Source organism: Acomys russatus, chromosome 1, assembly GCF_903995435.1.
Source record: "Acomys russatus chromosome 1, mAcoRus1.1, whole genome shotgun sequence".
Lineage (NCBI taxonomy): Eukaryota > Metazoa > Chordata > Mammalia > Rodentia > Muridae > Acomys > Acomys russatus.
Window position 1 is genome coordinate 111,003,037 of NC_067137.1, and position 18,623 is coordinate 111,021,659.

The 18,623-nt window shown below is 51.3% G+C and overlaps 1 protein-coding gene across 1 annotated transcript in view; it reads right to left on the reverse strand.

Annotated features, from left to right (window-relative positions):
- Positions 1-18,623, reverse strand: part of Itpk1 (inositol-tetrakisphosphate 1-kinase) — a 141,540-nt gene that overhangs the window by 89,393 nt on the left and 33,524 nt on the right. Inside the window, exon 2 of the mRNA XM_051150728.1 lies at positions 18,063-18,087. Coding sequence (XP_051006685.1) covers positions 18,063-18,087 — 25 coding nt within the window. The remainder of the gene's footprint in view (positions 1-18,062; positions 18,088-18,623) is intronic.

Here is an 18,623-nt window from a genome sequence, read left to right on the forward strand (position 1 = left end):
AGCCTACACTCCCCAAAACAGCGGACATCACTGGGACGCAGGTCCCTCCATCCAGTAAGTACTGTCCGTTTGCTCCAGTGCAGACTCCAGGCTGGAATACAGGCTGTACCCCCTGACTAACGGAAGTTCCCTTCCTGTCTGCTGAGGCTTCCAGCTTCTACCAGCTCGCTTCATAAGAAGCCCGCGTCTTGGGAGGGGAGGGGCCTCCCCAGCAAGCAGCCTCAGGAAGAGGGGCACCCCTATTCTGATGGTCACGGCCATGTGAGAACCATAGTTACAGCAGAAAACAGCCTCCCCCGTCTCCCAGGACTGCCTTGCCTCTCCTCTCTAATAACGCTTTGACTGAACTACAAACACATGATAAGAATGGGACTCTGAAGCTGGCATGGTGGCACACTCCTGTAATCCCAGCACTCAGGGAGGCAGAGGCAGAGGCAGGCAGATCTCTGTGAGTTTGAGGCCAGCCTGGTCTCGTCCAGGACAGCCAACACTACACAGAGTAACCCTGTCTCAAAAAACAAAAACAAAAACAAAAAGGCTACGACTCTGGGTTCAACCCCTATTACCACAAGGAAATGAGGTGGTGTCTTTTAAAAGGAAGAGGGAAAAAGAAAGAGGGTAGTTAGTGTAAGTGAACGCCAGGACCAAGACTGAGAAACATATGTTTACAGATATCCTGTGTTCCCCCGCAGCATCCTCTCCCCACATCTGGCCTGCCTCTCACCCCAGAGGACAGATCTGCCTGCCCACGCCCTCCACCTGCATGTCAGGTATGCCGAGCATGCTTCCAAGCTTAGCCCCTTTGTTAGATTCATCTGTGGGACTCAGCTACGGTAAGCAGCCAGTTCACCCTCACTGTGGCATCCACTACACTTTTGATTGGCATAAGCAAGTCTTTCCCTGGAGGGTAGCCTGGGCTCTGCTCTGACCAAGCAAGCCACTCTCCCAAACCCAGTCAGTCCCTTACCTGCTGGGCTCTCTCTCCTCCCCGCCCCCGCCCCCTACTGTCACATATGGCATGCATTCAATACTGTTTTGGTCCCTTACCCTGAAAGTCAATGTGCACTCCAGAAGGACAGGCTTCTTCGCTGTGTCCCCTGGGCGCTGCTTGGCCCCGGACAGATGCACCAGAAGTACTGGCTAGCCAGAGGACCTCGGCCTCCACTTGTGCGCACACACAGAGGGCTCCTCCCACAGGGCACCTCTAAGAGTCCTTCTTCCAAGAGATGCCTTCCTAGCCCCCAAGGCTCTGGCCTCATCCAGGAGGCCTGGCTGCCAATAACACTTCTGTTGAAGCCGAGGGCCCCCAGCCACTTTTATAGCCCCTGGGACACAGAGAGAGAGATCACAGTGGCTCTTGGGACAAGTCCAGACTCAGGTTTCCTGACGACCAGATGGTGGCTGAGTACCCAGGAGATTGGTATAGCACTGTTGGGGGGTGGGGCAGGGTGCAGTGAGGAAGAAGGGGCAGAGAGTGAGGTATTCAGGCCCCTGGGGGGCTCTGGGAATCTGTGCCTGACGTGGTCTGAGGAAGCAGGGAGGGTTTCACAGCAGTGGTATCTCCACGGTTCCCTACTCCAAAGCTCCCACATAGAGGACAGGGTTGGCAGTTGGAGCACACACTGGGACTGGGCCGGGTGTGGCAAGGCTGGGAGCAAAACCCATTCCTGGCCAGTAAGAACAAAGGGGGGGAATTAGAGAGAGTACAGAGTAATGGTAACAATGCAGCACAGAGTCGCTAGGCAAGGCGCCTCTGATCGTGCACGGCTGTGCGGCAGGTGTGGGCTACACTGTGCCCATGCTGAGAAGATCCCTGTGGAACGGCAGCCAGCTTCACAGGGAGCCTGCCTTCCTCACTGGGGAACTGACAGCATACTTGTTGGTTCTAAACCACACTGCAGTTTCAAGGGGTCTGGGGAGTAGAATGAGTTGACAGGTAAAGCACCCCCTGAAGGAAGGGGAAAGAGACAAGGGGGACAAAGTTAAAACACAACCCGGCATCTTAAATAGCTCACTCCAGCCAAAGCCGGGCACAGCGACACTTTCCACCCGGAGCTCAATCCAGAACCTTCTACACCATATGAGAGCAAGGCCTCCAGCCCAGCGCCTCAGACCCCAGTGTCGCTGTAGCAACGGCCCATAAACATAGGGAGCCCAGGCTTCAGTATTGCAAACAATCCTGACAGATTCAATAAATATAAATGTACTACAGCAATTTGTGGGGAATTTATGAGAAATTAAAATTTCAGCTTCGACAATAAACAACCCATTTCAGAATTTGCCCCACTTAAAGTTAAATAAACTGCGCGCGAGCATTTTTGGAGCATGATGGTGAGAAGCTAAAAGCGGGCCTGCTGGGAAATGCCTCCTGCGCCTGCACACCAGGAGCACGCCAGTGTGCGTGTGCCTGCCCCTCAGCGCTTCCACACCTGGCCCTCCCAAAGCCACCTGGGCCGCATCGAGCCAAGGGTGAAGAACTCAAGCATGCATGACCTCAGTCAGCCAGTGAAAACACGGTGAGTGGCCCAAGGTCACAAGGCCAGCCGAGATCAGAAGCAAGATGCAAACCCGCAGGTCAGCAGGATTCCAAATCTCCTGCATGTGTGCACGCACAACCTCATGTCCACTTGCTGTGCACAGAACTATCACATGTAAGTGAGGCTGGGTGTAGGGAGCTGGCTGAATTCTCTGGAAATCTGACCATCCACAGGGCTAGCCTCAAGCAGATCAAGGAAGTCTCACACATTCACCACCCACGGGGTGGAGGGCTCAGATCCCAGGAGTCTGCAGAATGAGCACAGCATAAGATGCAAGTCTGAGAGGAGGCAGGAAGGAATGGTTCCCGTGGAGAGATCCCTCCAACCCCTGCTTTCTGAAGAGTCAGGGACTCTGGAAAGGCACATCAAAGATGGGACCGAGGGGACGGCACACTCTTCTTTACAGGCAGGAAACCAAAGTGGCTAGGCTGTGGGGCAGGCAGGGAGCCAACAGCCTTAGCCCAATGCTTTCTCTTGTAGTAGGTACCACATGCCCAACGGGTGTCCACTAGGCTTCGTGGGGACGGGCCTCGATGGAGAAAGGATCATGACCTGAGGTTTGGTGGAGTAATGGCAAATCTCTTAAGGGACCACTTTAAGCAGGTGCCGCATGGAACTGGCAGGAGACCTGCTTAGCAACAGAGAGATGTGGACCAGGTGGAAACCGCCCTTCTTCCCAGCTCTGTAATGCAGTCATATGGCCATCCACGTCCCAAAGTCTCAGGTGAAGAGTGAGTCAGAGGCTTGGTCATCTCAGAGTCCTCACAGGACTCCACACAGGGCCTGGCAGTGAGCCCTGAGTGGGAGCCATCAACAGAATCATTGCAGAACCTCTCACTGGTCCACCTCTCACCGGTCCATATTCCTGCCTTGGAGCCTGGCAACCCCAGGTCAGACAGAAGGATCTAGAATGTGAGTGACATAGTAAGGAGGATAGCGAAGCAAATGTCATATGCATCCCTGTTGTACGTGCAAAGACAGCATGCTGAGCCTAGAAGGTCACACTCCAACGCAGGGTTCGCTCTGCAATGCCCCCAGATGCCCAGGTCACTTCCCCTTAGGAAGTATATGTTACTTCAACAAGCTACAACCCAATAAATATTTGTATTTATGTAAAACCCAGTGACTATCACACTGCCCCCACAACACGAGAGCTGGACACGCACAGCAATGCTATTTACAACAGCCACAAAGGAGAACCAGGGACAGCATCCAATCCAACTAGACCATCAAATAAGTACAACAAACGCCACAGTTATCAGCGCTCATGGCAGCTAGGTGCATTGTGGGAGCAAATTACAAGATTTGTGCCATAATTTGTTTAAAGTGCAGCAACAAACAGCCTATCTCTACAGTCAAAGGATGCATGACCACTAGATGCCCGGAGTGTGAAGATACATATTCTGCTTCTATAGGCTACATAGGAGGCTCTGGACCTTCTAGAAGGCCACTTAAAGATGCTTCCTAGAAGGTCAGAAAAAAATCACAAGGACCGAAGGACAGCTCCAAAGGGGGCCCTGGTCCTAGAGCAGCTTTGTGCTGTCCCAGAAGTAAAAGAGATCACTAACGGTCCAGCTGGAGGGACCCCATAGCTTGCAGTAGAGGCTGAGTCCTGGCCAGTGGATACTTTGTCTTCTCCCTAGAATATGGATGGTCAGGAGTCCCCATCCCCACTAGCCAGAGAAGACACTGAGGTCACCGGTAACAAAGTAACAAAATGCTCTGAGTGACAGGCCAGAACATCTGGGCCACTGGTGTGTCAAGCTCAGGAACCGTGTACTCCAACACCCTCCCCGACACCGGGCTCTGCTGCTGCCCTACTCCTGGGCCCTCAGCTCAGTCCCAGAGGCATCCTTGCACAACCTGGCTCCTATCGATCTTGTCAGAACACCAGGAACAATGGGAGAAGGTGGCAAACCAAAGCCTTCCTCCCACCAGGAAACCACACTATCTCCCACCTGAGATGGGAGAAGCACCAATCAAGGCCAAATTCCCAATTAGTCAAGGGTGGGCTTCATAAGACCAGAGTCATCTTGGAAGAAGATGAGCTTCTACAAAGTCCTTGCCCAGCACAGCTCTGCCTGGCCTCCTGGCAGTGGGGCTGAGATACACAAGGTACTCTCACCTGTCCTCGCCTCATCTCAAGTTTCAAGCCTTGCCATTATCTGGTCAGTCAGTGGGCCCCAGAAAGATTGTGTCCGCTTGCCCAGAGCTACACAGCTATAAAAGAGTGTGAGTTCTAGCCAGTGGCCTGTGGCATACAGGGGAGCACTTGCCTCTGGGACCCAAACCCAGCTCTGCTGCTATCTTACCAGGCAGCACAGGGCAAAGCTGGCTCCACGCGGGAAGGCCGAGTTTTGCCTGAACGTGGGCACTAATAAGAGCAGCCAGCAAGGGAAGGCACAGATAGCCGATCCTGATACTACAGGGCCGGATCATGGAGGCCCAGGCAACGACAACAGCATTCTGGAATTCCTACACACAGGTATTCCCTAGCTCCCAAACTCCACTGCTGTCTCCTACTTCCAGATGTCCTTCTGCGACCCGAACAAAACTCGCAGCCCAGGCCCTGCACCTCATTTCCACTGGATCAGCAGGGCCTCCCAAGCAGCTTCTGGAGTGTGACTAAGCCCCACAACACCAAGTTTCTGGGACACCGCTGCTGGCTGGGCCCCAGCAAGCCGGCATCGCCTTATAGGGCATGCTCTATAGCCACTCTACAAAACCAAGAGAAAGCGAGATGCAGACAGCGATGCTGGAGAGCAGGCTGGGGCAGGAGCTCAAGTCCCCAGAGCGTCTGGGTCTGGAAAGGCTGTCCCCGCCTGCTGCTTGTACATAGCATCTGCGATCTGTGGAGAAGGAAGGGCCACTCTGTTTCCCAGGGGAGTCTCAAGTCAGGGGCTGGACAAAATGGGGAGAGAAAAGCAGAGCCAAGCTATAACTCCAGCTTTTGTTAAAAACTCTTATGCACGGGGGTTCCCTAGGACCTCCCCAGACAGCCATAAATGGCATGCTAGGTTTAGAGAAAGCCGAGGCTTATGAGGCGAGGACCAGCATCCACATCGCTTACACCCCTTCACTGCTGGACCCTGGAAGAGCCAGGAGGAAGGAGAACTTAATCAGCCTTTGCCCATTAACAGACCCAAGAACAAAAGCCACTCCTGCCTCAAAGGGTGCTGCAGGCCACACAGCACCCACCCCTAATCATAGGGGAGAACTGGAGAGACCACAAGCCAGGACCACTGTGGAGAAATCATGCCCGGTCATCCCTACTCTGCGCAAACCACACAGGTGTACACACGGCTGCAGTGGCTGGTTCCTTCTTTGTGGGAATACATCATACAGAGAGACCCCTGCATCGTGGCTCAGCCCCCTTTGTAACTGCATTTTCTGCAGATCATGACAACTCCATTAGCACTTGTCGACAGCACTGAACCACTGTTTCCAAGACAAACCACGGACCAAGCTCTGTGCCCACCGTACCTGCATTACCCCAATGCTTAGACCCTGTGAGACTGAGCCTATCAGTATTCCTGCTCTGCAGATGAGGAGACGGAGGCTGGGGGAGGTGATCAACTTGTCCAGCTATAAGTGAGAGCCCTGCTGAGCTTCACCTTCATGAGACTCACCAGCTAAGGCCCAACACCCATTCCCCACCTCCCCGTCCTTCGCAGTAACAGAATCCTGAGGTCGTCCGAGGTGACAGTGTACCCAGTGAAAACATCATACTCCCTGCCTGCTCACACCAGATGTGTGGCTCGGTTCTGACCCAGGCATGGACATAAGCACTATTACAAGAGACTTCTAGGAAGGCCACCAAGGGAGAACTCGCCCGGGTGCTGTGTGAGGGCCTAGTCCCACACTGCTTCCACTGCTCAGAAAGGGAACAATGTGGCAGCAGTCCCACCAACACGGAGCCACAAGGCCAGCAGAGAGGGGTGGAATGTCACAGGCCGTGGTGCAGCACTCTGGAGCCCTGGGCTGTCGGTATCCAGCATCTTTAATGTGGGAGACAGACACATCATGTTTTCTCTGGGCTGCTGGCATTTCTAGTCCCCTATTTACAGCTGAAATCTCACCAGTCCCCCTAATAAAGCTTCAGGGGTGTAGGGTGTTAGAGAACTGAAGCTGGCCAGACAGAGCAAGAGGGTGAGGCTGGGACCAGGAAGCACCCTGGCCTAATGTGCAATAGCTTTGCACAAGGAAACCACAGTGGCTCCAGGCCCCGTCTCCTGCTTCTATTGTAAGTCTTCTTTTTCTCCCTGTGTTAAAACCTGCCCCGTTCTTCAATGTGCAGAAGAAAGACTTGATCCTGTTTGTTTGGTGTGGGTTGTTGTGTTTTGCTCTGCTTTGTTTTTCTTTCTATGCAGTCCAGGCTGGCCTGGAATTTGCAATCCTACGGCTTCCACCGCCTGACTCCTGGGATTATAGGCATGTGTCATTACACCCAGCCTTCTCCACAGTTCTTATTCTCCCCCCTGGGGACTTTTGCCATGGTAACTAATCTCATTTTCCCATACGCACTGGCTGCCAGGAGGCTCAGAATTACCCTGATGTGCTCCTACAGCAGCGGAGGGATTCCTCTGTCCCTGACGATCTTCATCATAGTTACTAGAGTTTCCTTGGGAGAAGGGGGTAAAAAGACATGCAGAATGCTGAAAACCTAGTCACTCTAGACCACAAAAGCTCATGCATCACTTTCTGAAAACAGAACTTTGTAAAAATAAAGAAAATGGGGACTAGAGAGATGGCTCAGTGGTCAGAAGCACTGGCTGCTCTTACAGGGGACCTGGGATCAGTTCCCAGCCCCCACGTGGTGGTTCGCAGCCATCTGTAACTCCAGGTCCAGGGGAATTCAGTGACCTCTTCGGGCCTCCATAAGCACTACATACACATGGTGCGCATACATAGATGCAAACAAACCCGAGCATTTAAAATACATATATTATTTCCAGTTCATGAATACAGTTGAGTCTCTAGGCCTGGCAGGTTCTGCTTCCAAGCGTCAATCAATTTCACATCAAAAATATTTGAAAGAAATAGCTACAAGCATGCTTACCATGTACAGAATATGCGCGCTCTTATTCCTTATTTCCTGCATAGTGTTTATACTGTACGAGGTGTGATAAGTGGTCAGAGATGGTTAGAGCGTGTGGGCTGTGTGCAAACACCCCATGCTCTTTATGAGAAACAAAAGCATCCATGGCGTTTCTGGAATCAGTCTCCCAAGGGATGAACCTTTGAAAGTGATGCCAGAAAAAAAAAAAAAGAAAGAAAGAAAGAAAGAAAGAAAGAAAGAGATGCCAGATGATGCATCAACCTGGACTAGGGAGCCAACAGCAGCCCCACCCCACCCCCGCAAGCCCTCCTACACATAGGACCAATCTTCCATGGCACACAGACACACCACCACCATCTCCATCACCATCTCCAAGGCACTTTTCCCCATGGCCAAAATGGCAAACCTGAATGTCTCAATTTTTAAAGCACTGAAAGGTATAAAATAAGTATTATGGAACCAGTCTCCAGTTAATATATCTCTGTAATATTAAATTATTTTCTGCTGACTTCCAAAGATGTCTTGGCAAGATGCTTCTATATGCAAGAATGTACACTAGGCATCCAAACCCCCCAGAAGAATGAGATGTGATCCTTGTCCCTAAAGAACTTACAGAAAAAGACAGGGAAAGCCCTTAGCCTGATGACGCCCTGAGATGAGAGCTCGGATGCCTGCCTGTGGGGCTGAGTGATCAGGGTAGGGTCCTGGAGGTGGGGGGGGGGGGCGGTCCAGGATGGCTTTAGGCAGCTGAGGACTGTGAGACTGGTTCTGAGGGAACGATGCATGTCTACCAGATGGGAGAGGTGGGATGTGGGTGGCTGTAGGGACAGAATGTCTGGAGGATGGGGCATGTCTCAGGGACACTAAGGGACACAGGGGCTCTGCTCAGGGGGCTTTAAAGGTACATGTGGTTGAGGCTAGAACTGGGTTCCCTGTAGCAAGAATCAACAACACGGGTGTCACTGACCCTTCCAGAAATAGGTCCATCAATCTACACCCTGACAGTGGCAAACAGTAACAACACAGGACTTGTTTGAGAAAGAACACCTACCAGGTGCAGTGGTGCACGCCTGTAATCCCAGCACTCAGGAGGCAGAGACAGGTGTGAGCTTGAAGCCAGCCTGGTCTACAAATCAAATCCAAGACAACTGGAGCTATTACACAGAGAAACCCTGTTTCAAAAAGCACTCCCCGTGCGCCCGCGCGCGCTCTCTCTCTCTCTCTCTCTCAATATAGTATAATTAATTAGTTAACTAAGGGACAGTGAGATGGCTCAGAGGTAGAAATGCTTATGATCCCACAAGTAAGAGAGACTCAAAATTTTTGTTTTGTTTTGTTTTTTGAGACAGGGTTTCTCTTGTAGTCCTGGCTGTCCTAGACTCACTTTGTAGACCAGGCTGGCCTCTGCCTCCCGAGTGCTGGGATTAAAGGCGTGCACCACCACACCTGGAGAAAATAAAAATTTTAAGTGATAACCTGAATTCGCTGGTATGGTGGGGTATGTCTGTAATCCCAGTACTCGAAAGGCTGATGCAGAATGAAGCAAGGTTCAGCTTGCACTTCATAGCAAGTCTGAGGCCAGCCTAGACTGCGGAATGAGATTCTGTAGCCTATGTATTTATAACTAGCATTACTATTGTCTAAAAAGAGGTGGGCCATAGAGACAATGTACTAATGCAAAGGCCAGCTTCACAGCCTCCCTGCTGTAGGACTCTGGTAAGCATTCTCCGTTTGCTTGCCTGTCAAATGGGGGATTATCTACTAAAGAGAACTATTTACGAGTCCCTTGTCAGATGGCTACAGGAAGATTCGAGTAGATTGGTGCTGGCGAAAGATCCTACAGTACAGCGAGGCTGTATGCACACTTGCTGTGGCCACTTCTCGTGTTCTCGAAGAGGTATGGAGGCAAGAAGGTCTTCAGGACCCAGTGGCTCCACCAGGTCTCTGACCACCACCACTCCAGAAGCTCAGAGCCCAGTGCAGGGCATCATGCTCTCCTCACCTCCTGCAGGCAGAGGCAGGAGCAATCAGATACAGCCCCACCACGTGGCAGCCTCACCCATCCCCAAACCGCTGCCCAGGAGAGGAGCATGTCTATCTTCAGAAACATTTACAGGTGACATGACAGAATGGTGAGGCTGATCATAAAAAGCCAGTGAGAGTGAGGCCTCCCTGAAGTGATGCTGGCCATATGTGGACACATGCAGCTCCTTAAGACTATGCTCTCCCAGCTTTGGAATGTCCTGTGGTTTCCCCATAATAGAAAGCTTTAAAAGTAATAATAAACAAGCCTTCTAGAACCTTACTGCCTGCCTTCAACGACCTCTCCTCCACCTCCTTACTCCTCTATTCTTGTCCTAAGCAACCTTAGGCAGCCGCTTGCCTTTTCTGTTTCCATATTTATAACACAAATGACAATCTTATAGACCTAACTGGACTATATATAAGGACATGAATGTATGTGAATATTTGCACCAGAGAACAAAATGTGTGCTCGATCAAGGTCACTACCCAGAGGCACTATGCTGGGGTGGTGACTGTAAGTCATCCTAGAAAGTGGTTGTTTAATACTGCTGCCGTGCACCCCCCTGGGTTCTTTAATGTCCTACTTCTAGTACAGAGCCAGGCTTGAGGGACACTGTGGTAGACACTGGCCTGACACACAGCCTATAGGAACTGTGGGTGGGACTGCACAGAATGCAAACAGCCTGCAAGCAAGCCACCATCACACCTTAGGGTCTGGATGCTTCCGACTCAGTAAGGTCATTTCTAGAATTCTATCCAAAGTGAACCCTGAGACACGATCTACGCCTACAAGGATCTGGGTTCAGACATCCACGGCAACACTGTCAGCCATTGTAGGCCAGAAGCAATCTTGAACCGAGGCTCCGGACAGTCACATGGATGGTGCGCTATGGAAAACAGCCAGTGTAACAGTCCGTCTGGCCCCCAAACGCAGGTCCGAGCACCCAGACATAACAGTGTGTCATCACGACAGTCTCTGGTTCTACTTCCCAAGATCCCAGCAATGAGCACAGCTACTCAGAAGTGCTAGATGAATCCAGAGCTGCTGTTAACCACCAGAGGCGGCACAGCCTGAGGGAAGCAATGGCGTCACACTCCAGTCACTCATCCCACAAGCATGGAGCACAGGCTGGACCCAGCGGCCCTCACAGACTACAGCCCTGGACGACAGTTATCAGGCAGTTCCAGCTGGAGACCGGAGAAGGGGTTTTTGGGAGAGAAGCAGGGAGGGGCCATGGGCAAGAGGATGCCTGATCGGCTCTGAAGGCAGAATTCAAGAGGGGCTGGGCATGGTGCTTTGTGTTCTCTGGAGGTGAGCACAAGTCCTGCCTGTGACTGTGACAACTGTGACAGCTGTCACATCAACACACCATCCCTTCAGCTGCAGGGATGCCCCTACGCTCCCCAAAATGTGCCCCCACCCAACGTGCCCAGTCCAGCATGACCTCATGTCCTCGGCACCACATGTCTCCGGCTGCAGAATGGACCAGATCGCAAACAGGTTCCGACTGGGCTGGGGAAGCCTCTCACGGCACCTGCACCGGTAGGTGGAATCTCAAGACCCACCCTTTGAGTAGCAATGTCACCCCTGGAGGTCACCCTCCAAACATCACCTCCTCCCCCTCCAAATCCTTTTCCATCCCTTCATATTTTTCTTTGCTCTTCTTGCTTCGCTTTCCTTTAGCCTCATGTGAACCTGCTTGCCACGCTCCATCCGAGGACATCAGGAAGTTTTAACAGTAGAGCCTGTGGAAGCTCAGTCCCAGTTCACTTCAATGGAGTCAGAAAGACCATGGGCTGGAGAGATGGCTCAGAGGTTAAAAGTACTGGCTGTTCTTCCAGAGGTCCTGAGTTCAATTCCCAGCACCCACATGGTGGCTCACAGACATCTATAACGTGATCTAATGCCCTCTTCTGGTGTGCAGGTGTACATGCAGGCAGAGCACTGTATACATAATAAATAAATAAATAAATGAAAGAAAGACCTTGGTTTCCGATGCCTGTGAGGGAGGACACGCGTGGGCAAGCACATGGAGCCTGTTTCTCTGGGCACCTTCTCTCACCTACATGATGAAGCAGAACTGTTCTGTTCAAATATGTTCCCCTGTTGACTCAGTGAGTCAGGCTGGAGAACAGGAAGGCTAGATGGGGCTGCGGCCTGCTAGCCATCAGGGCTACACCTATAGGGATCCTGAGCAGCGGAAGGCACTCACTCGCGCGTGCGCACACACACACACACACACACACACACACACACGCAACTAGAACAGAAACCGCCTGGAAAATGCTAACAGGACTCAGCAGCCATCTTTAGAATGCTCTCACACTGTCTTCCAAGATGGGATTTCTGTTTTGTTTTGTTTTGTTTTTGGAGACAGGGTCTCACTATGTAGCTCTGGCTGGCCTTGAGCTTAGAGAGATCTGCCCACTCCTTGCTCCACAGTGCTGGTACTAAAGGTCTTCCAAAAATGAGAAGTCTTTAATGGCTACAAAAAAAAAACCTGGTATGAACAACAGACACTGATTTACATAACTTTCCTACCCCATGTGCCATTATTAAGTTTGTCTATTTAACATATCCAAATAAGTAACTAAGTGAAAATAATTTTCTGTATTTAGAAAAAAAATCTGTATCTTAATTGAAAAAAAAAAAAAGGACATATACAATTTGTCCAAAAGTCCTCTCCAGTGAGTCATATAGCTTCTTCTAAGCCACATTTGTCCCCTCAGAGGCCACCTTGTCCACAGTAAAGGATGAAGAGCAGCGACTCAGATTCCTTCAGCACTTACAAGGTGCCAAGTAAGGTCCACTTTTATAGAAGAAGGAGGAGGAGGAGGAGAAGAAGAAGAAGAAATAATTCCACAACCAGAAACACCCTGGCAGAAACTCAGGCATGCAGAGCCAGCCTCTCAGACTGTGGTGGTCATCCTTGGTGGTACCGGTCTGCTGAGGGTCAGCTGTGGGCAGGTAGTCCCCAGAAAGCCACTGCGTACAATGGGGGTGATCAGACAGGTTTTCCACAGGTTCTTCCTGTTCTAAGGGCCAAAGCGCTACTAAAGTCCACTGTGCTGTTAGCCCCGGAGAACTGGAAAGAGAGAAGAGCTGTAAGAACGGTCCCTCCATCTGGAAACAGTCTACAAGGGTACCATGGCCAGGTGCTGGGGACACGGGACAGAATGGAGCAGCAGAGCAGACCTAGCTGGGCTGATCACTCGATACCTTTAATGAACCTATCAAAACACACCTGAAACTAGGCAAAAAATAAACATCCTATAAGTAACATTTGCTGAATTGGAGAACTCAGAGCTGTGATCACTACAGAGAAGCCTACTGTGCAGGCAGGCAACTGGCCCCGCTCTAAATTAGCCAACACCTGAGGACAAGTCTGTGTCCCCTGAATTCAGTACACCTCTCCGTCATCAACACCTTCCCCTTCCTGGCTGTTCCTCCTCCTGTCCCTGGAACCCAGAAAGAAACAAAGAACACCTGGGGATTGACCCCTCACTCTTTCTTACTTCCAAACCTACCCAGGTACCAGTATGTGCCACCTGGCCTGCCTCCTCCTGTCACCATGGAAACTGACTATAGCTATAGCTATACTGGCTCTCCCCTTGCTCGGCTATAACCCAAGCATCCTGCTAGAGACCTGGCTCTTTGCCTTCCAAACCAGCTTTTCCCTGACAACCTCCCTGTGCCCGCAGGGGGGCTCTTCCTCCCACCTCAATCACAGCACACCTCATTCCCATCAGATACCCTTCAGTGCCCGGGCTCTGGCCCCACCCAAGCTTGCCCAGCCCCTTAGTGTGGGAGATGCCGCTCCCATTCTCTCCAGCCTGGTCTCTTGCTAACTATCTCAGGACACAAAGCCCGCCTAGACCACTAATCACTAAGAAGACTGGTTCCCTTGGCCTCCAGTTCTGGATGCAGGCCTACTCTGCATCCCACCATGCCACCCTGACACCGTCCCATCACACTTAGCCCCATTTACTCTTCATCAAGAGGTACCACCTTCTCCACGGGGCCTCCACTTTGCCACCTCCTCCTCATTCCATTCCCTCAAAGACTCTAACTCACCACAGAAAGCCTGCTCCATCCACAGGACTTGCCCATCAACTCCAAGCAGGCATCACCAGAGTTACACCCCACCCCGGAAACCGCAGAGGCACAGCACCAAATCGACTCCAACCCTGAGCACATGGCCTCCTCTCGGAGGTATCCGGCCTGCTCCTCTCTGCTTCTCCGTCTTGCCTGTCCTTGGAGGCTGTCTGTCGGCCAGCTTTTGGAGGCAGGCTGGTTGCTCTTCTAGAAGACCTCAGTTCAATTCCTGGCACCTACACAGTGGCTCACAACCATCTGTAACTCCAGTCCCAGGATATCCAATGCCCTCTTCTGGCCTCCACAGGTACTGCATGCATGTGGTGCATAGACATACACACAGGCAAAATACTTACATGCATTAAAGAAAAAAAAATTTAAATATGACATCTCAAATGGGTGCCAGCTCAGGAGAGACCAGCACAGAGGGCCTGCCCCCTCGTGAATCTGGGAAACGTTATTTGTCAGCCTGAGAAACAGCACCTGTCCCAAGACTAGGTTTCATAATGTCTGAATTCGCCAAGAATTTGGAAAGAAGAATCTATAATTGGCTACTGTACTTTTCACACTTGTGGCTTACTCATTTGCATTTTAAAATAAAAGCCTAGGCTAACAGTCCTTGCCTTCTCCCCACGGGCTGGAAGCCAGGCTTATGCTGGGGTGGGGGCTCTCCTCAGCATCCTAGCTGCAGGCTTCCTGGGTCTTGCTCCACTGAGTTCGGGGATATGTGAGGAAGGCCTCTCTCCTGAATTTATCAGACCAGACCAGAGAAACACAGGGTTTTTGATGAGCCCTGAGGGAAGGCCAAGGCCCAGCCCTAAATCCAACAGTCCGCTGCCCCCAGCTGTTCCCAGGATTCATTTCTCCAAAAAGGTGGACACCGCTCTGTATTAGCACTTGGCCAATTTAGCACCTGGCCATGTTCGAAGCTTTCGGGCTTGGCAGGTAAGCAAGTCTGATGGCTTAGATCGTGCCTTTCAGGCAGGCCCTACTGGGTACGTAAAGCTTACCCTCACCAGCCAGACTCCTCCCCTGGGGAGGCTTCCCGTCTGACCAGATATGCCCCTGGTCACCTAGTGCAGACTGTTCACGCAGGTGCCCAGGCTGCCATGGAGAGAGTGATGCCTGTTCAATCCACACCTTGTGCCTCAACCCTTGGGTTCCGCCCAGCGCTTCAGCACTAAACACAAAGCTGGGCCCCTACTCCTTCTCCTGAGTTAACCTGAGCACACAGTGACAACTTACAGTAAATCAGGTCAGGAGAAGCCAGGCAGCCAAGGACACCTCGCAGACACCCTGTGGGGGAACCTGCCGTTGTCCCTCTTTAAGGAAGTACCTGGTTCTGAGATGTAAACAGTCTTCAAACCAAACCGCAAGATTAATGTCTAAAACTGTCTCCAATGGCCCCCTTTTTAAGCTGACATCTGAAATGTCCTGTAGTTTAAATACTTGTGGAGGATGTCATATCCAACATGATGTAAATATTAACATTAGAAAGTAAAACTGTTACTATTTCTCTTTCAAATGGATCCAATGTGGTCTAAATACCCTGGTGATCTGCGATCCACCACCATCCATTTTCAGATTATATAATCAAGCCCTTCTTAGACAGCTGGAAAGCAAACACAGTTCCTTTTTCCTCCCTTGGAGATGTTTAAACTGTCAGGGCATTTTACATCAGAAAGCCTCTCACTAATTATTCTACTATACCGCAGAGCTAAGGAAATCTATGTATATACTGTTCCTCCTTCAAAGACTTTTAATGTAGTCATAAAGCTCTTGCATACATCAGAAGTCTCTTCTGAACTAAATCACTATCGGTTATTAATATATAATTGATCAACATAGCCAACATAGACTCAAAACTGCACGAGTGATATAAATAAAAAGAAAACTCCGTTAGAAACGCAACTTTGAAGGGATGAATGGGACTTTCCAAAAAGTCATTTCATGCCCCCACGGATGAGTCTTACCTACTGCCAGAGTAAGACAGTTTTAATTCTACCTCCAGCTTTCAGTTTTTATAGACACGAACGATAAAGAAAAAAATCAAGGAAAGGAGAGGTGACTGTTATTTCATCACCCATGTGTTAGCCAGCTGATAACTCTATCGGGTCCTCTTTCAGGTTTGTTACTAGCACCAAGGCACTATGTCCAGCCATTATCTCCCGGGGTTATAATGACCAGCTGCCTCCCTCGATGATGGAGGGCTGTGTCCTGTGGTGCCACACTGAGGTACAGTTCTGTGGATCATCAGCCTCTGTGTGCCAGGCCCAGTGCCAGTCATGTCACCTGGACTGACTCAGGCCTCGTGAGCCTGGGACAGGCCTGCCGATTAGCCCACTGTATACACCGGCGGGCTCATCACACAGCCCGAAACCTGAGCCCAGGCCACCATGCTCTGCCAGATACGCTTCCCTGTCAGGAGTGGTTGGGCAAAAGAATGGATCTGCCAACTCTCCCTGCTGCACATCACGAGGAAGTGCACATCCCATGCCTAGGGAAGGCTATACACAGCAACGTTCCTTTAGAATAAACGGCCACTTCCTGGTACACCACAGTCCCCATAAATGCCCATCACTGATGCTGTCACTGTTGCCAATGGGTACCAGGAAGAGAAATGGCTTTCGTGACCTGGATAAACAGGCAGGATCTTCCCCAGGTTCCTCATATGCTTGGGTCCTGAACCGAGGTCCTACGTCCACGTAGACAATAGTGAAAGGCCAGCCACACTAGGTGGGAAGTATCTTATGAACGGATCATGCATTAATGCAGAAAGGAGACCACAGCTGTGAATGCAACCCTAACCTCACCATACAGCTGCCTGCTCCAAAGGGCCACAATGTTTCCACATCTCTACAAGAGCGATACCTCCTCCTCCCATACAATCGGGCCCTGACAGAGGCCATGGATGCGGGGATGGCTCAAACAAGGTCACCCTGATTCTCTAACTCACTCACATCTAACCCAGTGACCAGCGCCCTCTGCCTATGCCCAGCTTCCAGGAGACCATATCCTGGGAAAGCCCAGATGATTTTGAAAATCCAGCCAAGTGGTTTGCTGCCCCGGTTTTTTTGCAGTCTCTCTCAATGTCTTCAAATTGTTAAGTTCTCACGACTCTCCCGGATGCCATGAGGAGGGGGAAGGGGGAGGCATCCCTTCAGATTTTATTCTTAGATGCCTGAGTAGAAAGTGCCCAGCTTGACTTCACTCTGCCCCCAGCCACCACTTCCTCCCTCAAGTTACCAGCCAAATGAACAACAGACACATCCTGAAAGATTTCAGAAGACTTTTCCTGGCCCACTCTAAACAACGGCTCCAGGCTCCTGCTCCACCCACAGCCAGGGTACAGAGACGATCTCGGCCCACCAGGTATGTACATGCCTGGATGGGGAAACCCTTTCTGACAGCTGCTACATAGGAGGCCTCCTTAAAGTTGAACAAACTAAGGCTCGATGTATGCCCCTCCTCCCGATGCCTGCTTCAGCCTTGGTCTGGTCCTCATCTCAGGTAAACCCTCTGCAGCTGCAGGCAGATACAGCCTTCAAAGCGACTGGAAGGGAGGATGAGCAGCTTGCTACACGGTCCGGTCAAGTTTGTCTTGGATAGGGACAGTGAAGGGGCAGTGACGGTGACATAGGGAACCAGGCACAGCTTTGGTGCATGTGTCATAACCTGTCCCTCACTGTGGGTCTGTATTTCTGAGTTTATATGGAGGTAGATGCCACTTCCCCATCCCTGGATAAACACAACCATGAGGGCCAATGTCTCTTCCCGGAATATCAGCAGGTAATACCACAGCTAGGCTCTCTCAGACAGGTCAAAGCTGCCAGCCTTCCTGAGACGGCCGCTGCTGGAGCCTGGATATGCACTTCAAGGCCATCTCTCCATTCTTTCTTCTCCCTCCCTCCTTCACGCTATCCATGCTTTCTTTCTTTTCCCGCCTCCTCCTTACATTTTTTTTCCCCTTTCCCTTCCTCCACCAGCCAATGTGCCCAAGACTGAGCACAGACAAGAGCACGGGATGATGGGACACAGGTAGGCACTACTGTTCCTTCATCCTTCCTAATCCAACCCAAGTGTCATGACCCCCGGGGGACCCTGGCCCTTCCTATTCCTCGCCCACTGTAACTCTCCCAACACAAGCAGCCACCAGCCCAAGTGTGTACCCAGCTGGGGACAGAAGCTATGGCAGATCTCAGGGGGAAGGGGGGAGACGACGACGGGGAGGTGTCACAATTCCAGGTGCCCATAAAAAGTGGTCAGCCACCCAAACTCTCACAGACAGATCAAGTGCATGCTTACATTATCACATGACAATGTGAAGAAGTGGTCCCATACTCACCTGCACGACCTCTATCCCTCGCTTCCTGTGGAGAAAACAAAGAAAAGGAGTGTTACTCCAGTGGGAAGGGAGCGTCCTCTCCAGACCAGCCACTACAGCCAGCTGGAAGCAGGGCCAGCTAAGACAGAGGCATGAGGGCTGCTCGGGCCATGCCTCTCCTGCCAGCAGCCTCAGAAGAAGCTCCTTTCAAGGACACAGTTTATGAGCCCTTGAACCCCCAGTTCCTCTCATAACCAGAAGAGATGGCTGGTTCCCAGGGGAGCTTGGATGGAGCCCTGTAGAACTGACAGCAAGTATTAGCCCCATCATACCCCCCACCCTCCCAGCCCTGAGCCAGGCTGGGCCTTCAGCAGAAAGCACTCTGGCCTGGTCAGCCCCAAGACTCCGGTTTGCCTCAACTATCACAGGGTGATGTCCAAGCGTTCACCTGGATCTGAACACCCTGGCCTGGTTCCCAGGTCTGTCACAGCCTAGCACACCAGCCAGCCACATCCTCATTTGTGCCTCTTCAATCCTGGCCCTTTCTGGGACTCCCTGAGCTCTCGCTGGTCACATCACTCT